The 21062-nt window shown below is 57.3% G+C and overlaps 1 protein-coding gene across 7 annotated transcripts in view; it reads right to left on the minus strand.

Annotated features, from left to right (window-relative positions):
• LOC103543389 (cationic amino acid transporter 4-like) overlaps window positions 1-21062 on the minus strand; it is a 110984-nt gene that overhangs the window by 49874 nt on the left and 40048 nt on the right. For 4 of the 7 annotated variants that reach the window (XM_070628726.1, XM_070628724.1, XM_070628722.1 and 1 more), the window contains one exon: window positions 20548-20961. The exons of 1 other annotated variant lie outside the window; for it this stretch is intronic. In XM_070628726.1, the coding sequence (XP_070484827.1) occupies window positions 20789-20961 (173 nt within the window). In that variant the 3' untranslated portion in view covers window positions 20548-20788. Of the gene's footprint in view, window positions 1-11305; window positions 20962-21062 lie in introns of those variants that run through there. 2 more of the 7 variants (XM_070628723.1, XM_070628721.1) reach the window with 2 other exon arrangements.

Genomic DNA, 21062 nt, shown 5'->3' on the forward strand with positions numbered 1-21062 from the left:
CAGCTCGTGGACATTTGCACCTTGAGGCTATTAGGAAGAACGCTGCCATGAACATCTGAGTACAGGTGTTGGTGGGGACATATGTTTCCATTTCTCTGGGAGTGGAATTGCTGGGTCACATGCTCACCTCCATGTTTACCCTTTTGAGGACCTGCCAGACAAACCATGTGAATTTTACCCAAAGTGTCCCAGTTTATTAATCATGTGCACTATCACAAATTCTTAAATGATATTTGACAACTTGGCTTTAGTGTTTGCAGACCTCCAAATCTCAGTTAACAATCCTTGTTAGTGGGCATTTAGATTATTTCCAATTTTCGTGTTATAAACAGTATTTCAGTGGACGTCGTTGGGCATCAATCTTTTTCTGTGTCTCTGGTTATTTCTGTAGAGCAGATTAGTCAGACCATTGGGTCAAAGGTCACAGGCAGTTCTAAGGCTCTCAGTGCATAAGGACAAATTGCCTTCCCAAAAAGTTGTGTCAGTTATGTTCCCACATGTTGAGTGTGGGAATACCAATGGCACACCAGCTTTTATTTTGTCTCCTGAGGTCACCAGGGCAGGGACTTTGGGCATCTTGACCCTGTGCCCAGCCCAATGTGCAGCACATCATGTGACTTCATGTTACATAAATAAGGGAGAGCAGAGGATGGCCCTGGTTACTATACAGACCATGGGGGCTGAGGAGCGTACGGGTGTCTGAGTCATCATGAAGTCTGGCTCAATAGGACTTACCAGCAGTTGACACTGGAACTCAGGGCAGACTCAGTAGTAACAAGGCATGGCGAGGGCCAGAACCCTTTGTGTGAAAGTGAAGTGGCCAATGGAAGATGAGGAAGCCACACTCCACAGTCATTTAGGGGCAGACGCTGGTGGGGACGGTCTGAAGACTGGCAGAAACTCTGTTTGGCACTCCACTCTGTAGGCAGCAGTCTTTATGCAAAGCCCTGGAAGAATGACCTTCACTGAGCTGGTGAGGTCCTCAAACCCTCTGCTCACCTGGACGTCCTGAGGAGACACCCAGGACCAGGCAGCACATCGTCACTTTCTAAGAACCTGACTTCTTTCACTTACACACACAGGGCCTCGAAGAAGCTCCTTAGGACAGCTTCTCTCCTATGGATGACAACGTCATTACTCCCCAAACGGTTAAAACAGAGGAGGGAAGGGGCACAAGGGGGCTTCTGGGGGCCTGCTCTATTTCTTGATTAGGGGCTGGTTACCTAGGTGGATGCTGTTTGTGAAAATTCACCAGACCCTGCCCTTAATCCATGTGCACTTTGCAGCATAAATGTTGTTCCTCAGTAAAAAATGAAAACCAGAGAGGTTGGGGGAAGAGAACCAGCACTGAGTCTGTCTCTGCACAGGCCCTTTCTGTGGGCTCTGTCATGTCATCCCCGCTCACAGTGACCCTGCCTGGTAGGTATCAGCCATGTTTCACATGGACACAGGGCTGACTCCTGGGAAGGCTTTTACATGGACTGTAAGGATTCAGAAGTATTTCCCTTAAAGCTGAGGATAGCATCTGGGCCAGGCAGAGGAGACTAATGATAACAGGGAAGGAAGAGGAAGTAGAACATTGTGTCTAGACTAGTGTTGATCTCGGATTCAGAATCCAGGATCTAACATTGATGGATCAGGATTTGCTTCCAGGCCTGTCTGATTCCAATTCCTGTTGGGTTTCCATTATACTAAACAAGGATATTTGTCACCAGGTGCCTCAAGCCTGAAGACTGGAACTGTGAAAACACATCTCTGGAGAGGCTTTGACTCAAGTCTGGATTCAAAGAAAGCAGGGTTAGAATAAGCAGTGATTTGTGACTAGACTTTCTTTTAATAAAAGTATTTTGTATTTGGCAAGTCTCTCCTTAGTGTTTAACTGCCTTAGAAAAAAATGACATTTTTTTCTGTATTAAAAAGGTAAAATTGAATGGAAAGGGGTCCTGATCTCCCCCTCGGCCACACAGTGAATCTTCCAGCACCAGGATCCCTCGGCAGGCAGGACAGGCTGGGGGGAGGCGGCCGCCTTGCAAGTGCTGACCCTGCAAATCCAAATGTCAGTGAACAGCGAGCATCCTGCCTCCGAGCCGGCTCTTCTCTCCCAGCTGATGAAGAACCCAGGCAGGGGTCCAAGGTGAGGCCAGGGCGGGACCCAACTCAGGAGCAGGAGTGGAGCTGGAGGGGCGTCAGAAGCCACTTCAGTCCTGGGCTGCAACTTGACTCCGTCAGGCTGTGTACCTGGGCAGGGCACACTGTTTCCCTAATCCCCACTTTCTCCCTGTAAAACCCCTCAAATGGCTGTTGGGAGAATCTGAGGGAGGGTTCATGAAAACCTCCTACAGAGAAATCCAGCAGTTCCAGGGCGGTCTGTCATGGATCCTCCTGTACAGACGTGAGAACACCAAAGCAGCCTTCACTTCACCTGGGATTCCTGGACATGGAAGAAACGCACACACGCACACACACTGAGACCAGCTGAGCCCAGGGAGTCCCGGAGAGCAGCGTGACACAGAAGGAGGGACTCCTCATCTCTGCTGACCTGGCCGAGCACAGCCCCACTGCCTCCGCTCAGAAGGTGTCTCCATGGGACAGAATGTCCTGGGTGCGGCTGCAGGGCTAGGAGAGAGGAAGGGAGTGGGTGCTGGATGTGTGCCCACCCAGGGCCCGGCTCTGTGCCAAGGACAAGGATGCAGACACACAAGACACACTCCTTCCCGTAAAGATCTCACCCATTGCGGGGAAGAGAGGAAAAGGAACATCACAAAAATGCAGTGTGATGAGTGCAGCGAGGGAGTGTGCACCAGCTCTCCTGGGAGTAAAGGTTAGGTGGGGACAGAACCCCTGATCTTACTTCTACAGGTGAGGTGGGCAGAGCTGGGCATTTCAGCAAGAAGAGCAGCAGGAGCAACCACAGAGAGAGAAACCGCCCCCTGTGCATGGATACTTCCAGGCAGCTTGGAGGGAGAGGATGGATTTCAGAACAGGAGAGAAGAGCAGGGTTGGCAGAGCCCAGATCCTGGGGACAAACTATGAATGACACACCGCTAAGCTTGGATTCATCTAGAGGAAAGTCACTGACGAGTTTAAAGCAGGGAGGGACAGGGGCACGTTTCTGGGTTAGAAAAATCACCTTGGAGTAGGTAGGAATTAAGGGCCAGAGAAGAGAAACTAGCAGGACCACAGACCTAGAGGAGGGGAGGTGAGAAGGAGGAGCAGGCAGCCTGACTCTCTGTAGGAGGTGAGATGAAGGAGGAAGATGGGGGGACAAGCACTGGGCCCAGCTTCTGATGGAAGATGTCTCTCTGACCAAGAGGAAGCCTGGAGAGGGAGATGCTGCAATCAGTTCAAACTCTCAGAATCCGATGTGCCTATGGGCCATCTTGGGCCCATCCAGCAGGTGGCTGGAAGTGGGGATCCAGAGCTTAAGAGAGAGTCTGGGTTCCTGCCAAGGGCTGGAGAGGGGTGAGCCTCAGGCTGGGGACGGGGTGCTGCAGGGGTTCCTCTGCCAGTTGAGGGAGCTGAGGGCCATGCAGGGCTGGATCCCCTGGAGCTGGTGGTACTCTCCTCTGAGCACATGCTGTTGCCACAGTGGTCCTCGTGGAGCTGCTCTACCCTAGATTGCACCTCTCTTCTCTGTCTTCTGCTCTCAGCCCTCCTCAGCCACTGTCTCCCCACTGGCATCCCTGGAGGAAGGAACCATGCTGTGCACACAAGGCCTCAGGTAGGTCTGAGCCTGGGTCCAGAAAAGCCAAAGGAAGAGCAGGGGAGAAGGTGAAGGGGAGGCAAGGATGCCCTGGCCATCTTCAGCAGAGCAGCTCTCCAGTGGGCTGAGGAGGAGGAAGAAGAGCTGGGAGGGAAGGATGGAGAGGGGAGGAGTCTGCAGAAGTGCATGGGCCAGGCCATAGATGGGTGAGTGATGGCAAAAGGAAGAAGGGGTCACAAAAAGAAGCCAGGATCCCATCACCCCCTCGGGTCTCTGGAAGATGTGTTCCCTGCTGCCACTGGAGTGGGAGAGGTGACAGATGAGGGATCTATGTGGACAGGCACAGACAGGTCTGTGCTGGGGCCTCCCCCGTCAGGCTAGCACTCACAACAAGAATCCTCAGTGTCTCGTTGACCCGGAGGCCCAGGCCCAGGTTCACGGCTCCCCACAGAGATGCGGTTGTTGCTGCAACAGAAATACATGTGCCTTGTGCTGTCTTGCACACAGATTTCCTCAGGGTCCCAGCTGGAGGTGCTGGTGCATCCACGGGGTCAGGCTTCACATTCCAGCCTCCAAACACACCCTGGGGACCCTGGATGGGTCGGTGAGTAAAAGCTGGATAATGACCCTGCTTCGCTGGAGCCTCCCAGTGTTCAGATAGATCACCTGGCAACACGCCCAGAGCGTCCCTCCCCACCTAGTGGAGACCAGCAGCTTCTCCCTGGCCCTCAGAGCTCAGCAGGTGCTTCCCTGTGTTCTGCCCCAGCTGGCACCCTGTCCCTATCACCATGACAGCTTCTGTTCTAGAAAAACACCCTGCTCCCTCTCCACATCCTCTCCTCCTCCTTCCTCCTCCTGCTTCTGCTGAACCTGAATGCCAGGCCTCAGCACAGCTCTTGGCCACATTGTCTGAGAGCCAGTCCCACTTCTCTTCAACTTCTCACACCCCAACTCTGGCCTTGAAATTCAGCATCTCTCATGACCTCCTCTGGCCTTGGCTCTTTCCATAGGGAGCAGAGCTGGGCAAGATTGCAGCAGGCAGGCCCTGGTCACTCTGGCAGTCAGGACCTCTTGGCCCTCTGCCTCTTTCCTTCCCTCTGGTGTGCAGCTCCTGCTCTGGTTACCTGCTGAGGCCTGGGACCCTGCCTGGGCCTGGAGGAGCAGCCCCCACACAGCAGGTCACCAGCAGCCACGTGCAGAGCAGGACATGTGAGCACCCACTCTGCACCAGGCTCTCTGAAGGTGCTTTACACATACATTCGGGACTCCCAGCTCCCTCACCTATGCAGTGGGAGTTAGGAGCCCCAATGTTAGACTAATGAACTCCAGTGAGAAGGATGGAGCTGGGCGCTCTCGGATTGCGGCTCAGGCCCCATCATGCGTAGAGGGTGGTAGGTTTGGGAATTAAAGTGCTGAACAGCAGCAAGATCACAGAGCCCCTGGTCCTTGGAGTGGCTATGGGCCTGGAGACTGTGACACAGGGGGCACCCTGTGCTCCCCACCTCATGTTGAGTTCCTCCACCGTGTTGTTGGTCTTAAGTTCCTCGCCCACCATGGAGGCTCTAGGATCTCCAACCCATTGTATGAGATGTCCAGGACTCTCAGGAAGATGTTTACCAGGAATGCAAAAGAGCGAAGTCATGGCACCACATGTGATGCTGGAAAAAGTCAGGGGCCACAGCCTCAGAGCCAAGGAGGCCCAAGGTGCAAAGAGCAGGGACCGAGTGTGGAAGGGCAGGGTCCAGGTTAGAGTCTTGTGTCTTGGATGGTGGTGAGCAGCGGGGCCGAACCCCTGGAAGTACAGTGGAGAGAGAGCTGTGGATGTGAATGACCCTCAGAGCCTGGAGGGCTGCCATGTGACAGCAGGCCGCAGAGACACAGCGATCAGATCCCATGCCCACTTGGGGGCCTCTCAAGGGCAGGGACCCGGAGGCACAGAGTAGCCCAGGGGCCCAGGAGGGCTCCAGTGAGGGGCTGTTGGGGGGCTGTGATGGGGAGAAGGGTGCAGCTTATGGATGTTCTGGAAAGACAGAGCCTGACCTGCCACCTTCTGGGGCCGGAGCCCAGGTCAGCCCCTGTCAGAGGGCAAAGCAGTGGCTGCTGTTCCTTAGGAGGACCCACAGAGGGAGCTGGCACCTGCTGGCGCCTTCTGCCACCCTGGCAGGGGCTGGAGCCACCTGTTCCCAAGGCCTACAAGCCACCACAACCAAGGGAGTAGGTGGGCTGTTTGAGAGTGTCTGGGATCCCAGGGTGCCAGGGCATCATCTCAGGAAGCATCTGCATATGCCCAACAGAGAGCATGTGTCACCAGACTGCACCATGTCCCCACCAGCCGAGTGTCTGTGACATCTGGGGAATGTGTGTGATAGTCAGCTTCTGACGCCTCAGTAAGTTACGTGAGAGTGGACACAGAGAGATGGAACATTGTCGTCACTAAGTGGAGCTGGGAAAATTAAAGTCACTTAAAGTAATATTCTTGAAGCTCTGCTGAAAAGATCCAAGGTTCATTTCTGAAGAGCTGCAAAGATAGGGAGCAGGCATCTGGGATCCCTGCCCCAAAAGACAGGCTGGAGGGGCTGACAGGTGGGGGCCTCATATGTCCATTTCCCTGGCAAAGCTCATTGCTGATGGGCCTCACACGTGTTATGTAGAGCTTGGTGAGTCCTGTGTTTTTTGCCAGGGCTGGTCCAAGTGTCTTCCCTTAAGAAACGCCAAGAGGGACCTTCTTAGTCACTGTTTATTCCTTCAAAAAATGATACTGATGCTCGCTGTGTGCCAGGGTCTCTGCTGGGCACAAGGGTCACAGAGTTGAACCCAACATAGGCCTGCTCTGCCCTCAAGGATTTCACATTTAATAGGGGAGACATAAATACAAATTAATGGGATGTAAGCTATTCTAGAATACAAAAAGGGAGGCATGAGAACAGAGTGGGGGCTGACCCTGCCTGGTGGGGTCAGGAATGTGAGGACAGAGGAGAGAACCTTTAAGACTGAGGGACTCCCCACACATGTGCACGCACAGTGGAGAGCAGACACAGGAAAGAGCGAATGTGTGGAGGCCGAGAGAGCACAGGGCACTGGTGGAAATGCACACAGGCCTGGCTCTGGTGTCATGTGGGGGGAGCCAGTGAAATGAGGGAGGAACTATGGGCACCCGAGAGATGCTGAGAGACTTGAATGCCAGAACCAGGAACCTGGCATGACCATATCAGTGGTGAGGAGGCAGGGAGGGCTTTAAGAAGTGACAAGGCTGGATTCCTTAGCAGCGGTTGTAGGGGATGGAGTGGGGTGGGCAGGGGCAGAGACGAGAGGCTAGGGGACTGTTGGAAGGCTTGTGCCATAGTCTATAGGCAAGAAGTGACAAGGCCAGCGCAGCTATGGTGGAGAGGAGGAAGTGGTGGTAGGGGCAGGAAAGTGCGGGCCGTGTGGGGTTAAGAAACCCTGAGAGATATTCAGCATGTAAAATGGGCAGAAGCCCCACCCACCCATCCACCCTGCTCTCCACTCCCTCAGCACTCAGCCAGTCTGACCTCTGTCCATGTCTCAAAAGTGCTGGGAACAACATGCCTCCGGGCTGGCCCCCTGTGTGTAACACTTGACGCCTTTCTTCACCTGGCTAACAGGTCCCCATCCTTCTAACCTGGGGTCACGGTGTCAGGAAGGGTTGCCTGTTTGTCTGGGCTGGGCTGGGCTGCCTTGGGCCCCATGTCTACTGTGCTTCCATCCTTCCAGAATCTGGCCATTACACTCTCTCTCTGCCTGGGCAGTCACTCATGGATCTCAATTTGACCCTTCTCCATGGTTCCAGCACCGAGCACAGGTCTAGTAAGGCTGGTCTGAAGAAATGCACAGAGGAAAACAGATGCCCTGACTGAGCAGAGTGCTGAGCGGGCCCCCTGGGCCTGACACGCCTGGACAGACGCTTTCAGCACCGTGGAGAGCTCCCGGCAGGAGGGGCGACCCCCGCGCCGCCTCCCTGGGAACAGGGCTCAGACTCCTTGCCTAGCGCTGGGTCTGACCCCGCAGGCTCTCAGAATCGGGGACTTTCCTCTTCCTCAGACACTTCCAGGGCTGGGAGGAGAGGGCCGTGGTCTCCCACTGTGTAGGGAAGTCCCTTCTTTGCTGAAGAGCCCGAGGATGACAAGGTTCTTGTACACCCAGGAATCAGCCACTTGTAGTTCCAATGCTTGGTCTTCCTGACCCTTGCAGCCAACCATGTGGCAGGTCCTACAATCACCATGGGCCAGTTGGGGAGACTGGACTCAAGCTCCTTCACTCCTTCAGCGAGTCGGGCCCACCCACAGAGCCCCAGTTGGGGAAACAAAATGGCCCTGCTGAGTCTGTGCTTTTCCAGGCTGAAGACCGCCCCCTCCTGTATTTTTGCAGCCTGCACAGGGCCTTAGCCTCCAGCCCCTCCCTCCTGGCCGCCTCTCTAGTTCTTGCCTCTGACCACGCAGGCCCAGAGGGATGCCTATACTTGGTTTGTTGAAAGTCTGAAATGAGCTTCTCTTTTAATTTCAGTGACTTTTCACAATAATTTTCTTAGAAGGTGAACCGGCTCTCTGGCAGTTAGATTCTAGTGCTGTTTCCCACAGGCCAAGGCTGGTGCCACCCCATGTGCTCTACACAGTTTGAGACAGAGCAGTGACTCCCAAACTTTCAATCAGACAAATCTCCTGGGCACCTACTAAAATGCAGATGCACAGGCATCCCCCCCAGGAGTCTGGTTCAGCAGGTCCAGGGCCCAGGAATCTGTATTCCTAACCCATGGTCCCAGGTGATTCTTACAATTGATTAGAGTGGTCGATGATAGGCAGGTAGAACTGCATGTACCTTGCAAAGCAGATAGCTCATGCAAAGGCCCTGGGGCATGAGAGAAAGTGGTGAGATCAAGGAATCTCACTGATGTCTTCCATAGACTCAGAATAAAATCTTCTTGCCTTTTGCCATGATTTGTAGCCCTGCAGCCCCCTGTTGCCTCTCCACCCCACAGCCTGGCTACTCTCACCGGCCCAATAGCCCAGTCACACCGGTGTCTGTCAGTCTGAGAAACAGGCCTATGTGTTCGCTGTTCCTCTGCTTGAAATGCACTCCCTCTGGCCTTACCATGGCTGATTCCTCCTGATGCTGCACATTTCAGCTTCAATGTCACCTCCTCACAGAGGCCACCCTGGCCATCTGTCTAAAGCAGGGAGCCCCTTTCTTCTCTAGAATCATGCCCTGTTTGTTTCTATTGTAGCATCAATAATTATGGAGAATAACCTTGTTAACACGTGTTCCCTGAGGCCAGGGCCTCTGTTTTGTTCATGCTGCGTCACTAGTACCTAAATCAGCATCCCACAGAGGCAGCGGTGGGCAATGAGATATGCAGGGGATGGAGTAAGAGTTCCATGCGGAAGGAGTGGGAAAGGGGCAGGCTAAAGTGGGAAGTAGGGAGCAGGCACCAGAGCATGGTTGCTAGAGTGGTCCTGCCAACCTGCACCCACCCCCGCCCCAGGAAGATAGGCCCCACAGTGGCCCAGGCCAGATGGGACCTTCTTGGTCACTCAGATGCTTATAGCTCAAGTCCAGGGATTTCAGGCCAGTGTGGGCCGTCGGGAGTTCAGCAAGGTACTGGGCCGCCTGCTCCTCCAGGCCATTCTCTGCCAGCTGTACTTCTGCATGGCCAGGCACACTGCAAGAGTGGCACACACAGTCTGGGCGCCCATCACTCCCAGCTCGTTCTCCGACAGGTCCACATCTGGGAGATGCCACCAGTTCTCACTTGGCGGGATCCAAAGTCAGGTACCACCCTCCTCCACCATCCCCCAAACTTCCAGGCCTGAGGCAGTGGAAGGGGCTTTGCAGATGGACTGTCCTGGGGCTGCAAGGCCACTCTGCAGCCCATCAGCTGGATACACTGACCCCCACCTCAGGTGAAAAGGAGCTTCTTTGTCAAGGGGTTAAAGCCACCTGCTTTGTGGTGCTGTGGAGGATGCTGTGATGGAGCTGCAGCCACCTCGTTGATGACTCGTGCCTGGAAGCAACATAACCCCCCACTGAAGCCCTCACTGCTGCACCTCTGGGGACTGGCAAGGACAGTCTAAGGGGCCATGCTCAGAGCACATACACAGGCCTCTGCTGAGCATATAATGCTCATCACAACCACAAGGGCTAAGTGCTATTGTTGGGTCCATTTCACAGATTGGAAACTGAGGCTCAGTGAGGTTGGGTGGCTTTCCAGAATCACTATGCTCTTCTGTGGCAGAGATGTCATATGGATCCAGCCGCTATCAAAGTTCCACCCAGCCCTCCCTCCTCTCACAATGCCAGTCCCTGCCTCTCTGTGTTGAAAGACTCTCCCATCCTGCATTCAGGCATTGGGAGGCCACCATATACGGAGTGGTGCTGGCCAGCAGAGGAAGGGGCAGAGGGGTGGGATGGGACTGGAAGGGAGTGGCATCCAGCCTTGGGTGCACCCCAGAGGGTCTACATCTACCCCCACCCACCCCACCCCGTGATGAGGCCCCTCCCCCAGCAACACCAGCAGGAGAAGGCCTGGCGGTAGTGGGGCCCAACCCCTCAGGAAAGGGAGAACTCAAGTCTGCCCACCTGTCCCAGGCTTGGCAATTACCACGGATGCTGCTGCTTTTGCTCAGGGCACCTGCCAGGGCCTCTGCACCAGCCCCACAGAACCCATTGTCCTGAAGGTCCAGCAGCTTGACATAGGGATTAGAGGTAAATGGGGAAGTCAGAGCCCGGGGCCCCTGGGAGAGAGAGGGGACTGAGAGGCCTGGTCCTTCCAGGGCTGAAGGCCCCCCACACAGCTGCTCACTCCCTTGGCTCACATTCCCAAGGCTCAGTCTACTCGCTGCCCTCCAACTGGAAGGCCCTCCTCTTCCCACATGCCCAGGGGATACTTGCTTCTCCTTCTGGGCTCCACCAGACCTCCTGGAGACTTCCCTGACCCTCCCCCCCCAGTGCATTAGGGGCCCCCTGCAGGCTCCCCAGCCCTTATACTGATTTCCATCATAGCCTGGATCCCATCTGTCGCCCAGATGTGGGAGACGGGACATACCCGGCACAGAGCAAGGCCAGGGAATGTGTGGGATGGGCTCATGGAGGGCCACTCCTGTGGCTGCTGACTCCCAGGTCCTGCCCCTCCAAGCCTGGCCCAGGGTCCCTCCAGGGGTACCTGGGTCCCCAGGCCACAGTGCCTCAGGTTCAGCTCTGGGGCACTTCTCTGGTGCAGAAAGCAGCAGGCAGCCATGACGCTGTGGGCCCGGCAAGACCTCAGGGGGAGGCTGTCCTTGATCAGTTCTCCAAGTCTATGGATAGGCGACAGGGAGTAAATGTTGCTCCCTCCCCAGGAAGGCCACCTGCCTCCTCCTCTGCCATCTGTCGCTACCCAGCCTGTTTCCCCTCTAGAGGCATTTCTTTCTGTGCTAGTAGCAATCCTGCCCCCATATCCAGATGGGGACATCGAGGCTCAGAGAAAGCAAATCCTTTCCCCAAAGTCACACAGCTAGTAGTAGCTGATCCCGGCAGAGCCAGACTGAGGGCCCTGCCTGTCTGACACTGAAGCGCATGCTGTGTCTTTTCTATTGCATCGAAGACCACATGTGTTTTATGAGCATTTTATAGAGGAAAATCCTGAAACAATTCTGAGTTCTATACATCCATTAGCTTAGTTTTTCCTGAGGGTTGGGAAAACCTAGCCCTGATCCCATTTCAGGATGGGGTGGGAAACCCCTTCTTAGACTCTTTGGCTAGGTTTTTGCATTGTAAGATCCTTCTGGAAGCTTGTGCTAATGGTGAAACAAGTGATGCTTCCAAGAGCACTTCCAGGAGGGCACAGGGCTAGAGGAGTTGCCCGGAAGGTGGTCCCAAAGAGGGATGTGCTCTCTGCTGGACTGGGGTCCCCTGCCTCCTCGGCCTCAGCCTGCCCCCTCCACCTCTGCCTAGCAGCCCCCAAGGTGATGGGACAGACCTGAACCCCCTGCCCACCGTATCTTCTGTCTTCAGGTCCGAGTCTCAACCTGCACCAGAACCCTCCTGGGGCTCCGCGACTCCTGCAGGACACCCAGCGGCCGCTGCCTCCTTCCCCGCCTGCTGGTCATTCTCCCCAGACCTCTCGCAAGGACCCCTCATGGTTACACCCATTTCGCAGTCACAAGCACTGAGGCTGGGACTGAGCCAGGGGACACCTAGAGCACATCCGGGGATGTGGGCGGGCCCGCCGACTGCGTGGACCAATCGAATGTGGCGGACAGTGAACAGGCGCCCCCACAGCCAGGAGACACTCGCTCCTGGCGGCTGTCACTTGGTAACCCGTGTTGCTGGTTGCTGTGGAAACCGCCACTGGCCTGCTGGGACCTTGAGTCTCCTCCCGGGAGGATGCAGAAGGGCGCACGCCTCGGGCCAGGCGCAGAGCTGGGCGCCTTGAGGGCGCTTGTTCCCGCTGCCTTCCGTGTGGGTCCCGCATCGTCCCCCTCCGCGGGCTGGGGAACGCGCCTGACTCCAGAGCTGTGCTTTAATGCCTGTGCTTGTGGGGTTGGCCAGCTCTACCGGGCATCCCACAGGATGACCTGGGGGACCTTGCAGGGTCAACCACCCTCCTCTCTGGAGCCAGAGTCAGGCTGTCACTCTGTGGGTCCCAGGTCTCTCTCATGCTCTAGCGTCGCATGTACGGCTTCCTCCACCAGGAACGTTCCTCCCCAGCGTTGCTTGTGGAACTTCAGAATCTGCAAGTGTCAGCTGAGAGCTCCCTACTTCCTGAAGCTTTCCTTGGCCCCTCCTCTGGGCTCCTACTGCCCTCTCAAAGTACCTACAACACTGTCATCCCCTGTGTCCCCAAGGAAGTGAGGCCAAAGGGCAGGGGAGAGGGGCTGCTCCTCTCTGTGCCCTCGGGCCCAGTAGAGGGAGTCTGGAGGGGAAGGGAGGCCCATGGCAGCTGGGGGTTTGGCCTGAGCTCAGGGCTGGGGTGGGCTGGCTCCTGCCCTGATTGGAAGTGTCCCTTTAGCAGCTGCTGGCCTGGCCTGGCCTGGGCACCCACTGTACCTCCTGTTGAGCTGGGGCTGCAGCTGCTGTGCTGACTCCTGGCCCATGGCAGCCAGCAGGAGCTGAGAGCATGGGCTCCCCAGGGGCCCACAGGCTGGGCATTTCCGGATTACAGAACTGAGAAGTGTGTGATGACCAGGACTGGCAGCTGGGCGCCCTGCAGAGGCGGCTGCAGCTGGGGGTCACGGCCTAAGTGGTGGGTTGAGAGAATGGCGCCCAGGCAGGTTGGCTGCAGGGACCATGACTGGTCCTGCTGGGCTGAGGGTTGGCAGTCTGACTCTCCAGGGACCAGGCTGGTGGTGGTGGAGGGGGCAGGTTGGGACAGGGTAGGGGCAGAAGGAAGGATCTCCCTCTGTGTAGAGGCCAGCAGGGACACGAGCAAGCCACGTGCTTGCATCCTCCTCTGCACCCACCTGCCTCCTTTCCTGGGCCTTGTCCCAAGTTACATGTTTGACTCTGGGCACGGAGCAGGATGGGTCTTACCCCAGCCCAGGAGGCCCCGGGAGGTGCAGGAGTTAGTCCCTGCCACATGTGAGAGCTGGAGCACTAAGGCCCCTGAGAAAGACCACCAGTTGTGGCTGGGTCAGAGGGGCCTTTAAGGAGGAGCTGGGTATGGCCGGGGCAGGGGTCTGGCAAAGGCGGGTGAAGGAGGTGGTGGCAGGCACCTCAGTCTGAGAGCATGGGCTCTCCGATGCATGGCCGGGACTTCTGGCCTGTGCAGGGTGTCTGGGGTGGGAAATGAGGCTGCAGAAGAGGCGGGGGCCCTGGACGCTGTGCTGGGAGCCTATAGGGTGTGTAGGGGCCGAGTGGGTAGGGCCCAGCTCAGCCACTGCTCACCATGTGCTGGGGACACACCACACTGCCCATCGCCTCACCCCAGGTGGGCCTTCCTCACCAAAAACGGCTACCGGGAGCAGCACCTGGACCCCCAGATTTCTGTCATCATAAAATCCAAAGGGGTTTCCTAGACCCAGATGAAGGAGCTGGGGAACTGGCTATGGGAGCTGGTTGACTTCATGGAGCCGCCACAGCTGGTGTCTTGGTGCTGCTGCCAGGCGCTGCCACCTCTCATCGCTCCCCTGCAGTGAGTTTGTGCAGGGGGACACATGATGCCAGAGGGTGTATGGGCGCTGTTACAGGGCTGGGCTCAGGAACGGCCTGACAGAGCAGTGGCCCTGGACAGGGCTCTCGGGGGTGTGTAAGAGGTCTGCAGGAGGACAAAGGAGTGAGTTGGGAAGCCAGGCCAGAGGTACTGCATTACACAGGTGCATCTGGGAGAGCAGAGGGTCTGGGCACACAAGGCTTGCGCTTGAGGGAGGGCTGGAGGAGCCTGGGGGCCAGGGCCTGGGGCTCCTGAATGCTCCCCTCCATCACCTGCACCCTGTGGTCTGGCTCCTCCTCTGTGCCTCCAATGCTGCACTTCCGGCCCCTTCTCCCTTCACCCACATCCTCTATAGCCCCAGGGTCCACCTCTGTTCTGCTGATGCCCAAATTGTAGCCTGGTGACCACCTGCCCACAGCATGGCTGCCTCCTGAAGCACTCCCACCACGTCCAAAGAGAAACCTCCTTCTCCCAGTGTGGCCTCTTTTCACCCAATGAGGCCATGACATCTCCCAGTGCCAGAGCTGGACCTGGCTCAACACCTCCTTGTCCCTCCCTCCTGCCCGTTCCGTCTCCTGATGGTTTTCCGTGCTGCCCACGCTGTACCTGTGGTCTTCTTGTGGGTCCCCAGCTGTGCTCCACGCGGCAGCCAGGCTGAGCTTTCACAGGTGACGCCATCAGAGCCTGCTAGCCCTTGCTTGCCACCTGGAGAAGGCTCCCTTTTCATGATGGTGGCCACCAAGTCCTTGCAGATCCTGACTGTTGCCACCCCCCTGTGACCTCTGCCCAGCCCTCCCCTCTGTTTCCTGGGTGTGCAGCATCCCAAATGTAAAGAGCTGTCATGGGTAGCACACGGTGCCAGCCCCTCTTCCGCACAGCCACCCTCCCTCTGTCCCAGGCAGAGCTCGCCACCCGCTCCCCTGGCCCCCGGCCATGGTGCAATGAAATGACCTCTCCCCCTAGCCTTGGCAGGCACCCAGTGCAGTTTAGCTCTGGATCTTCAGTGCCTAGATACAGGAGGCTCTTGGAACATTCTGGTTGAGTGAATGAGAGTGACTGTGAGAAAAAACTTGCCCCAAAGAGGCGGACAGGGGCTCAGAAATGGCCAGAAACCCAGCCCGCCTCCTGTTTCTGCCTCAACTTGCCTCACTGGGGGCATTTTCCTGGGGCACAGGGTTGATGACTCAATGGGGCAGGAACCCTCACCTCACAAACCTAGTGCCAGCTTCTGTCCTCTCCCATCGAGGGAGCCGAACAGGGGCCAACCCTGACCCCTGCCTTCCAGGGGGAAAATATATACTTCTTGATGACCAATTTCCTAGTGACACCAGAACAAGTTCAGGGCAGATGCCCAGAGGCAAGGCTGCCTGGGAGCCTCCCAGTGGGTCCCTGGTTCCTGCACCAGCCCTGGGTCACCAGCCATGTGCCCCTTTCTCCTTCCCAGGTGAGTGAGGGCTCAGCATGTGCTGCTGTAGCCCAGGCACTGAGCTGAAGCCTTCTCGTGAGTCATTTCATTTAGTCTCACAAACACACTGCCCAGCAGGAAGTACTGCAGGCCACATTGAAGAGGAGAAGACTGGGGCTCAGCCACGCTGAGTCACTTCCCCGAGGCCTCCAGCCTGTGGGTGACGGGACTGCCCCCTGAGCAGTCTGCTTCTGGAAACTTTCACTGTTGTTCTGTGAGGTTCCCCAGTTGTGGGTTTTGTCTGAACACTGGGGACCTGGGACGTAGCCCGGGAAGCCTACCTCCATGGTGACATCTTTCTTTAATTGAGTCCAACACTGAATCGCTTGCTGGGCTGGAGGGTAACTGTGTGGGTCGCTGTACCCCCACCCCGGGTCCTGGTCATTGGTCCCACCACAATTGCTGGGGGTGCCACAGGTCCTGGATGGCGCTGTCCACAAACAAGGTGAGGCACGTACACAAAGGATGTGCTGGCATTTGGCAAACACACACGATGTCCCTCCTTTTCTAAAAGCTCAAAGACGTCTAGTTAATGTTTAGTTTGTAGACTGTCCTGAAATTGTGCTGGGACCACGGTTCTGTGTTTTCTGGAATCTGTGATTCCTCTTTGCCCATGCCCTGGCTTCTCTCCCTTCCGTTAAAACTGCTGGGGCTGTGAAGTAGTTCATCAGATCTGACAAGCAGGCTTCCTGAGTTCCTAAATAGCAGAGTTCCTGCCAGCTCCTCTCAGGAGTCCTGATCTTCTGGTCCCTCCAAGCACATGCACTGTGTCCTGGTGGTGTCACAGCCTCCAGCAAACAGCTGTTGAGCCTCCCCCCAGACCAGGCTTGCAAAACTCCACCCTCCCCACCTCAGGGAGCTCCTGAACAGACAGCCCAGCCAGGTGGGAGTCCTGCGATGGGGACAGAAGCTGCAGCTGGGAGACCCAGGGAGGCACGTCAGCCAACTCGGGGCCTCAGGGTTCAGGGGGCCATGCTGGGACCCCGGGTGGCTCCAGCATGCAGGCCTAGTGATACCTCTGTGTCTCTTCTTTCTGCCGACAGCGCCCTGCAACTCGCTTCCCAGGCCCTATGGAGATTGGAGAGCCTGGAGTTTGTCCTGTGTTTTCAAGGCATAAAAATGGGCCAGCATTTGGTGTTCAATGGGACCCACAGGACCTGTGAGATCCAAGGCTGGTACCCCGTGGAGAGTGACGCTGTGCCAGTGTATGTGTCCCCGACACCAAGGGCAGGGTCCCAGGACCAGCAGAACCTGTCCCTTACCTCCCCCCACCTGCAAGAAGCCTCTGCTGGTGAGGCTGACACCTTCACGCTGTTTTCAAAAACCTGTAACCTTCAGCAAGTTCAACTTCTCCAAGTAAGCACGGCTGGTCCTGGCTGACCTCAGATCCTCCTTGTTCCCTTGCCGGGCCTGACCCCTGACCTCACCTATCTCAGGTCCAATGCCTTGGAGACCTGGGACACCACCTACTTCAAGTGCTGCTGCTATGACCCACGCTTCAGCCCCTACAGCCCTGTGCTCCCCATCAGGGACTTATGGCCACAGCTGGAGGGATCTTGAGGACCTGGCATTGCTGGTGGGCTTCTGGGGGGCAGGGTTCTGAGAGGGCTCAGGGAGAGAGTGCTGGGGCCTGTGTGCTGGTGGAACAGTGACCCACTGTGTGCAGGGCGGTGCTGTGGGCATCCCCAGCCCCGGGGATTGTGACCTGGACGCCAGGGGCTCTGACTGCCAGTCCCCCAACTCCTTCCAGCTGCAGGAGAGGAGCTACTACTTCAGGTGCGGCCCCACTGCCCGCCTGCTGCTCCTCAGCCAAGTCCTCCCCGACCTGTCCTCCCGTGGCGTACGGGACAGACCACACCCTGGCCAGTCCCTCTGGACGGTCTGCTGTGTGTGTGAGGGGCCCCAGGGCAGGAGGGGTGCTCTCAGCTCCAGGTCCCCAGCACAGGCTACGTCCAGCCTCCCTGCTGAGCCCTTTGGCCTCCACCCCACCTGTCCCCACACCCCTGCTGTAGCTGGGACCCCTACCCCAGCCCCTCCTGCACTCCACCCTCCTCCAGCATCTCCCTCCACGCCACAGGGGGCTTTCCTTTTTACTTTTCCCTTAAGGTTTTATCTAAAAAACTACAAAATCTATAGAAAACTTCAAAGGTTAGTATCGTGAAAACCCATATAGCCTTCATCTGGGTTCACCAGGGCTGTTTTTTGTTTTTCCCGCAATATTTTGCCCCATTTGCTTTCTCTCTCCCTCTCTGGAGTGACCTGGATATATTTAGATAGATTTCACAGAAAATCATTGGAAAGTAAGTGGCAGATATTTGGACACTGACCGCTCTCAACGCTGTCCTGAGAGTGAGGACTGTCCCCTGGTGACCACTGTCCTCTTGTGACACTCAAGAAGTCTAACATTGGCAGATAAATCGAACATTTAAATTTCCCCAGCTGTGCCAATAATAATCCTAGATCTTTCTATTTTCAGACCCAGGATGCAGTCCAGGATCTTGCGTTGCAGGTAATGTCATGTCTGAGTCTCCTAAGCAGATGTCTCCCATCCTTCTGCCACCACATGTCACCTCGTCACTCTAGCACATATGTGCACACAACCACCAAACCTGGAGGTGATGGCCCCTGACAGCTTGCTGAGCTCGGCCTGGCCTGGCTTTGCTGACCTCCCCAGCCCTTCACAACCATGTGGGGCTGGACCTGCCCACGCCCTGCCCCCTCCCCTCTGTGCTCTCCCCGCCCCACGTCTCTGCCTCGAACTCCTTCCTGACGCCTGGAAAACCAGCCTGACAGTCTCCTGGCAGGAAGCCCCTGGTTCCTGGGGGGAGTGAGTCCCCTCTCTGGACCCCACAGCCAAGGCCTGCACCCACCTCCCTCCACCCCCACTGCCGGTGTCTGTTTAGGGACCCTTCTGTCCCCGTCCCCTCAGCAGGCAGGGAGCTTCTGAGAGGCAGGTCCCAGCTTGCTTGTCCCCTGTGTCCTCTGCAATGACACAGGGCTGAGACCCAGGACTAGGCTGGGGGTGGATGGAGTCAGTGGATGAGTAAGATGAGGCCTGTGAGGGCCGGGCCAGCCCAGGAGTGGGCAGAGCAGGCCAGTAGACTCTCCTGCCCCCAGGACAGCCACTCACTCGGGGAGGCCTCAGGTGCAGAGGCCTGGAGCCTGCCCAAGCTCTATGAGGTCTGTTTCACCATCCTCCTCACAGGGGAGGGAGGGGCCAGGTCAGGGTGGGTGTGGGCGGGCAGGGGTGAGGGGTGGTCAGGGGTGACAGCCACAGCCAAGCAGCTCAGCCCAGACCTCTCAGGCAGGGAAGTTTGGTTCTGTGCAGCCAGAGTCCAAGGCAGGGGAGAAAGCAGCCTGACAAGGAGCTGTCTCAGCTACTCTGGTGCTGGGTTCCTAGGGCATGTCCCCTCAAAGCTTTGGGCCTCATCCATGGAATGAGTGCAGTGGGCAGATGATCCGACCCCCTGGGGCCCCAGGCAAGGGCACAGGCACCTCTTGGGCCCATAACCACTCAGCATGTGAGCATCAACTTCTTTCTGGTGGAGCCTTTGCGTTGTTGGGGGCTGGTGGTGGAGAGGAAGGTAGACGGGCTGAGTTGGTGGGCATTGGGATCCTTTAGGACCTTCTGTCTGTCTCCTTGGTGACCCCAATGCAACACCATGCTCGCTAGGCTGCAGGGAGCCATAGGGTGGGGAGGCTGTATATGTGGACACATATGTCACTGCTACCCAAGGTCACACCTGAAAACGTGTCTAGCCAGCTGCCCACTGTAACCTGAGGCAACTGCACGAGAACCATGCTCTGACCAAGACCCCAGGTGCAGCCCAGGGGCTGGAGAGAATGTCCGTAACAGACCACATGGAAGCCCCCAGTAGGCGGGCCTGGTTCTGGCTCTGGTATCCTCCTGGGGGCCTGAGTCCTGTCTGCTGGAGAATTCCCCCATGTTCTGGGCCCACAGGCAGGCGGGGAGGGACGGGGGCTGCAGCAGTCCAGCCCTCTCTTGGTCCCAGGGAAGGGCAGAGGTTTGGGGGTACCCACCCCAGGGAGACAAGGGACTGCCTTCTCATGGGTCCCTGGTGACCAGATCATGCTGGCAGCTTGCTGGTGGAGTGACATGGGCCAGGTTGGGGAGGGCCAGGGCTGAAGCTCAGGCTGAGCAGCATCTAGAACATCTGGCACCTGGAGCCCCAGCCAAGCCTTGGGGTCCCTGCTGCCTCTCAATCCCCAGAACAGTGTCCATGGGAAGCAGGGTCAGAAGGGCTGGGGTGAGAGTTCATGGCCCTTAGCCCTGGTAATTGGAGTGGGGTCACATGTCCCTGGCTGTCCTTGGGGCCCAGAGAAGGCTGATGTCAAGGCCGCAGAGAGTCAAGGAGTAAAGCTGCCAAAGCCAGCAGCTTCCTGTGTGGTCCTCACAGGCGGGAACAGGGAGTTGGAGGCATCTATGGTAGATGTAACATGGCCTTCAAGAGCCCAGTGGGGGTTCAGGGTTGGCCTGGCAACCCCATAGACATTGCCCTGCAGCCACCAGGTGGGGTCCAGGCACTCGTGCACCCACCTGCATGCGTGTGTCCCATCCTGAGCCTTCGTCCCAAAGCCCTGAGGGGGTGGCAGGGAGAGATGCTGCTGGAGCTGCGGGCCCTGAGCTTGGAAGCAGCTGTTGCCTCAGTCTGCACATGGCTGTGCGCCCCCAGGGGAGCCGTGTGGGCCTGTGCCTGAGAGATGCGTGTACCCAGGCAGATGGGCCTCCACATCCTGGGGCCTCAGGCACATGCCCTGCTCTGGGAGCCCTGGGAAACTGAGGGAACCCAGGACCACTGTCCTTTCCAAACGGCATCCTTGGGGTCCAGGCTCTGCTCGCTGCAGCCGGCCCCAAGGGGACATGTGGGGAACCTGCGAGGGAGCCTTGGCCCACCCTGTCAGGGAGCCCTCTGTGCCTGGTGTGTGTAGCCCCCCCCCCCGTGCTGGGCAGAGGGCACTGGCCTGAGGGCAGGACCCTGGGATCCTGGCCTGGTCATGTCCCTGACTCAGGGCTGTCCCAGGGCTGGTGCCTCGCCCTTACAGAACCTCACCAACTTTACTGTGGGTTGTGGACAATCTTCTGGTTCCCAGGAGCAGGCGAGGACTCAGTGCCACAAAGAACATCACAGTAGACACGATGGCAGGCCACGTGGGTGACTGAGCAGTTATTGTGGATCCCTGGGGCTGCAGGCCTCTTCCCTGCCCACCCTGCTCCACCTGCCCAGGTAGCTGGAGTTGGTCATAAACTGGAAGGTGCTAGGCAGAGTCCACCCCAGCAGCACTGGGCACGGCCCACTCCCAAAGACTCAAAGTTCGGCACCTGGGGTAAGGTCTGAGATCCTAAGGACCCCTTGGCATGGGCAGGCCTGCAAATCTGAGCTGCCTTGGATAAAAGGAGCTGCCAGCCCCTCTGTCCCCATGAGGAAGTGCAGGAGGGCAGACAGGCCCCCAGCGGTCCTCATGCACTGGCGTGCTGCTCCGTGTGGCCGGGCTCCTGGGCCAGCGCCTGGCTGAGGGGCTGTAAGGCCTGCGCCATCTCCTCCAGGCCACCACGTATGGCAGTCAAGCCCAGCATCTCCCGCTGGTTCTCCTTACTGTGCCAGATGCCGTAGCCAAAATACACCATGAGTCCTGTAAGGGTGGCACAAGCCTGAGGGGCAGATCCCAGCCCAGCTTTCCTGCTTGCCCTCCTCCTGAAGCCCACCTGGGGTCCCAGCCTGACCCCCACTCAC

Source organism: Equus przewalskii, chromosome 7, assembly GCF_037783145.1.
Source record: "Equus przewalskii isolate Varuska chromosome 7, EquPr2, whole genome shotgun sequence".
Taxonomy (NCBI): domain Eukaryota; kingdom Metazoa; phylum Chordata; class Mammalia; order Perissodactyla; family Equidae; genus Equus; species Equus przewalskii.